Raw genomic sequence first — 5,524 nt, 5'->3', positions numbered from 1 at the left:
TTCACTTTTATTGGGAATAACTAAATTTATTTAAAATTTATATTTATTAATAATAAAGAAAACTATATTTTAGATTTAAGGAAGAGCTAAGTTCGGGTATAACCTAATATTTCATACTCTTGTAACTTGCATGGATTATAATCAGGAAAGTATCTTCAGCTACATAAGGTTTACTAGTTATATGGAGTCTAGGAAAAGTTTATTTTATTCATTTTAAGCACAATTATACACCGTTATATACAAAAACAAAACTCACATTTTGTCTGATGTGTGCGATATAAAGTCTCCCGGAAGTATATTAAACGGAAAAAAACTAGTTTCAAGTAAATTCATACAAAATATTGATAATCAAAAATTGAAATAAAACTCACTTTATGCTCATATATATTGCAGTAAATATATAAATGTAAAAATTAACATTTATATACACTTCGCATATTTATTAATTTTTTTAATAGTATTTTTCATATTTAAATTAATAATCAATTCAATAATAATAATATTTAAACTAAGGACTGTAGCGTGGCAGACATAAAAATATTATCGGCAATAATAACAATTGATCAATTGCAATAAATTTGATAATCATTCATTTTCATTTTTATATAAATTCTTTAATATTATATTTTTGCGCTATATAAAAAATTATGTAACAAAACAAATAATGTCTTTATGCGTTTATTGTAACAAATTACAAAATAATAATGATTAAAAGCAATTATAAGCAATGCACATAAATTTATATACTTATCGCTAATATTAAGTTAGTAAATTTTTTTTATGAAATTTAACATAGTAAAATTATAACAAGTCGAGCTGAGAATTTATTTTAAGGGAAGGGGTAGGGGGGTTGTAAGAAGTACATTTGCTAACACAGGCATGACTGGAAGTTGACTGGCAAATGACGTCATAAGCAGAATTTGAGAATGAAGAATTCAATTTCAAATTTAGAGGTTAAATGGGCTAAGAAATCAAAGCAGGAGAAAAATATACCACAGTCTTTTTTAATAGAAGAGTGCATGTATGTATGTATGTATCCACTTTATCTTTGTTTATTTTTTTTTTTTTTGTTTTTTGCAAGTTTCTTCCACATGATTGCGTCAAGCAGCATGAAATTATATAACTATTTTCACAATTGATTTTTGTAGCATTTTTGTTGTGTTTAAATGTAACAGCGCTGTTCTTTAAAATATTTTGTTTTTTAATTTTACAACCTCTCTTCAGTTGAAATGGCAACTTTTTTAGACATTTATTTATATACAAATATGAATATGTGTGTGAATGCATGTATTTTGATGTGGATTGCTATCTGCTGGGGCAGCTGAGTGAGCAAAGCATAACAAGGCAATAATTATAAATTAAAAAGTGTATATACATATGTATTTAGAATAGGCCGCGATAAGAGTTTATTAAGAAAGTGTATTGCTCCGTTAATGTTTTTCGTTTTTTTTTTTTTTGGTCGTTACAAAAGAAAAATATAAAGTTTTATTTACATATGTTCGAATTAGGTCTGAATTAAAAATCTGTCTCTTATACACATCTCCGCGATAAGAGTTTATTAAGAAAGTGTATTGCTCCGTTAATGTTTTTCGTTTTTTTTTTTTTTGGTCGTTACAAAAGAAAAATATAAAGTTTTATTTACATATGTTCGAATTAGGTCTGAATTAAAAATTTATTTATATAAATCAAACCCACAATATTCAATATTAATTTTTGCAATTTTAACAGAAATTTATTAATAAAACCGCTGCTACATGGCCAAATGCCTCTCACTTATACAACATTTTCTAGTGAGTATATTTATAAAACATAATTTAATTAAATAAATAAATAAAACAAACCACAATTTCGCAAATAACTACAAAGAAATTCAATATATGTGTAAACAAGTTTTTGTACTACTTATAGATTTATACTATAATTAAATTTCGAAAATTCAATATTTCATTTAAGAAAACTTGCGGGAATCTAGTTAGAGAAACAAGTCTAAAAATTATATAAATGTAAGAAACACACAGCACTTAGTAAACTATTGCTTTATGCTAAAAATTAAAAACGGCCATATTTATGTATATGTATATTGCATTAAATTGTGAACAATTTTCGCACAATTTTTTATACTATTCTCAGTGAAATAATAATTGTTAAAAACAAAAATTGCAAAAAGTAAATTTTACTAACCGCACTTAAGTCAACTTTATCCCGTTTAACACTCTGTCACATTTGTATAGCAAACAATCCAGAGCGCCAATAAGCAAAAGCACTAATAAATAAATAAATTGCGCAATTTTGAAAAATCTCTCTCTTCATTGGTTTTTCTTCATATTTCATTTGATTTTTGATTTATGTAAATATGTATAACATTTCATTGAAAATGTTTTTTATGTATGTATGTTTGCTTAAATGCTACTAAATTAGGCAAATTAGTTTTCGTTTTGTTTTTATTTTTATAAATCTCTTAATCCTGCACCGTTGCTGATTGCATATTTGCCGTAAGTTTTCCGCTACTTTTACTATTTTGGACTTATGCGCATAAACTTCACTATTTCTATAATTCACGTGGCACACAAAACATCATCATTTGTGGAACTAAACTTATTTTGTATTAAATTAAATGACCGAAAATTATTTAGTTTTATGTACAAATTGGCATTTTTTCGTTATTTTACTATGTTGTTGTTGTTACTTGCAACTACACTGTTTTATTTGCAATTTTTAAATAATTTCCACTTGAAGCACTGCTTTCTACAAAAGTGCGCCTTCAACTTGCTATGCCTCACTTGGAACTTATTTGCGCTTTATAGATTTCTTGACCTACTACATACATGCATTTAGTGAGCAGTGTTGCCTTGCTAAGGTTTGCTTTTAAATTTTACTATTATTAAATTAACTTCCTCACTCACTTCCACCCTAGCTTCGTTCGCACTGCGTTTTGTTGTTGCTGTTTATATTACAATTGCAAATAAATTCAGCATTTTAATTTCATATACATTAAAAAAGAGTATGTATGCTCAGTTTTGCAAGCGTTATGCAAACTTGAAATTCAATTTATAAATATATATAATATTATTATTAATTTAAAAAAGAAACTCCTACACAAAATTAGTTGCCTAAAGTATAATCCATAGCTTAAGCAATACGCTTAAAAAACATACGCACATTATATTCAAGAAAAAAAAAATTGTATATATAGCAAACAAATATTCCTATGTGCATGTAACCGTATGTTGTAGTTGTTTTTATATTCTTTCATATACTTTTTTTAATGTAGCGCGTGTGTAATTCTATATAAATATATTCTATTAATCATCTTCATCCGAAGAGTTCGAGGATAATTGCAGATCGTTTTGCAGCAAATCACTTGTAAATGCACCATTGTTGGTGTGGCTATTATTAGACGCATAGCCAGACGAAGGCGTATTGCGATTGTATTGTGGCGCAGCTGTAGACATTGGTGGCAACGCTGACATCAAATTGGGCAATTGATGCATTTGATGTTGCGCCTGTTGTTGTTGTTGTTGTTGATCCTCTTCATCACTGCTGTCGTCGGAGTCGCTGGCACAATCACTGCCGCTCGAATCCGAGCTGGAACTCGAACTGGATGAGCTAAGACCGCGTATTTGCTGTAAAAAAGAATGTTACAGTTATTAATCATTTCATATAAATGTATGTATGTAAATGTATTGGGTGTAATGGCGAGAATTAACAACTCACCTGTTCAAGCTGCGCCGCCGCACTTGCCATGGCTGCATCGCTGTCATGCGGCGATGACATGCCTGGCATATTGTGTTGTTGTTGTTGTGTCTGATTATGTTGCAACATTTGATTGCCCATGGACATATTGTTGCTACTGTGATAGCCACCAGTAGCACCGTTAGACATTTGCATTGAGGACGATGAGTTTGTCGGGTACATGCGATTGTTGTTGGATTGCTGTTGTGGCTGTTGGTAGAGATTGTGCTGTTGCTGCCTTTGCTGCTGCTGCTGCTGTGCAAAAGTTTGTGGCGAGGAAGCTAAAACAAAAATAGAATTTGTAAAATTAAAATTGAAATTTAAAAAGAAAAATTCAAAAGAACAAAAAAATTAAAACAAAAATATTATATGTTTCAATATTCGGAAAAGTTAATAACTTATTTATAATTTGTTTCTTTAATACTATAAAAAGCACTCAACATACTTCGTTGCTCCATGCGGTTGTGCTTCGTCTGTTTGCCATGACTCTGTGTTATTGCCGCCGCATTCGTGGCCGACGTCGTCGTCGCTGCGTTCAAATTGTTTTGTCGTTTCTGATTGTTGCGATGCGATTGCTTAGACTGTTTAGTCGGCGCCGTTTGCTGTTGCAGCTGATGCTGCTGCTGCGTTTGCATGTGATAATCGTGCCCTGAATTGTTATGACTCGACGCGGAGGACGATGAAGACATATTTGCCGCATCACTGCCACTGCCACTGTGCGTTTGACTATTGCCGGTGGCGGCGGCGGTCAGTCCAAACATGCCATCATCGTCGTCATCGAAGATCATTGGAATGCTGGGCAGCGTGGCTTGCGTATTATTCGCATTCCAGCTGTGGCAATAAAAAAAAAATGTAAATAATAAATTAATCAATTAAATTACACAACAATTATATGTGCATATTATGTAATACTTACGCCGGTGCTGATTGTGGACTTTTGTGTATGGATGGCGGTGCAGACGGGGACGCTGATGCGGATGGCGAGTTTCTTGGCTTAAAATCAACTGCAAGAAATGAAGACGCGACGTTAGAAATTTTGTCAAAATAAAAGCACATAGCTGGAAATATAACTGTGTATTTGTATATGACTTTGATCGGGTGAACTTACTTATATTATTACGACGACTCCCTGTCGACACTTTCGTCTTCGATGTGATGCGCATCGTACTATTCTCTAGTTTTTGCTGCGGTGCTACATTCGCGCTAGCAGCTATCGCACTTGGTTTGTTTGTCATCTCACTCCTGGAAAAAAGTTAAAGAAGATTTTTTTGGTAAAAATTAAAAACTTATTTGAGTATATATATAAATAATATGTATAAAAATACTATAAATAAATAATTATGATTATTTTTCATTCAGAAGAAATCCGGATAAATCGAGTGATCTTTGTTTTTTAAAACTAAAATAAAATTTATCATAATTTCGGACATATTTGAATAAATACAAAAATAAACGTTTTATATTAATCGGATATCCATAATAGCTAGGATAGGTATCCGTACGGATATCTGAATATTCCAACAAGCGGAGAGTTTTTATAAACAAAATAAGTAAAGTTAAAATAGATATTGAAACAGAATCATTTCAAACATTTAAACTTTCAATGTAAAAAAATTGAATATGAAAATTGTTTCAAAAAACAAAAATTCTATAGTGCGAATAATAACCCTTTCTGCATTTTCTATAAAAAATATAAAGAAAAAAGCAACATAAAAAAATTTACGAAAATTTCTGCAAAATAAAATAAAAAGTATGACATAAATTTAACATTTTGTATTGTCCTTTTTCTTTT

At 30.5% G+C, this 5,524-nt stretch overlaps 1 protein-coding gene across 1 annotated transcript in view; it reads right to left on the bottom strand.

Annotated features, from left to right (window-relative positions):
- Window positions 1-1,699: 1,699 nt before the first annotated feature.
- LOC108967372 (ell-associated factor Eaf) overlaps window positions 1,700-5,524 on the bottom strand; it is a 35,361-nt gene continuing 31,536 nt past the window's right edge. The window contains exons 4-8 of the mRNA XM_018930739.1: window positions 4,841-4,974; window positions 4,649-4,736; window positions 4,178-4,563; window positions 3,715-4,013; window positions 1,700-3,623 (exon numbers count right to left, since the gene is read on the bottom strand). Coding sequence (XP_018786284.1) covers window positions 3,303-3,623; window positions 3,715-4,013; window positions 4,178-4,563; window positions 4,649-4,736; window positions 4,841-4,974 — 1,228 coding nt within the window. The 3' untranslated portion in view covers window positions 1,700-3,302. The remainder of the gene's footprint in view (window positions 3,624-3,714; window positions 4,014-4,177; window positions 4,564-4,648; window positions 4,737-4,840; window positions 4,975-5,524) is intronic.

The sequence above is a fragment of the Bactrocera latifrons genome, unplaced genomic scaffold, assembly GCF_001853355.1.
Source record: "Bactrocera latifrons isolate USDA-ARS-PBARC rearing strain unplaced genomic scaffold, ASM185335v1 scaffold_185, whole genome shotgun sequence".
NCBI lineage: Eukaryota > Metazoa > Arthropoda > Insecta > Diptera > Tephritidae > Bactrocera > Bactrocera latifrons.
Note: the sequence above shows the minus strand (reverse complement) of the source record. Positions and strands in the feature narration are given on the sequence as shown.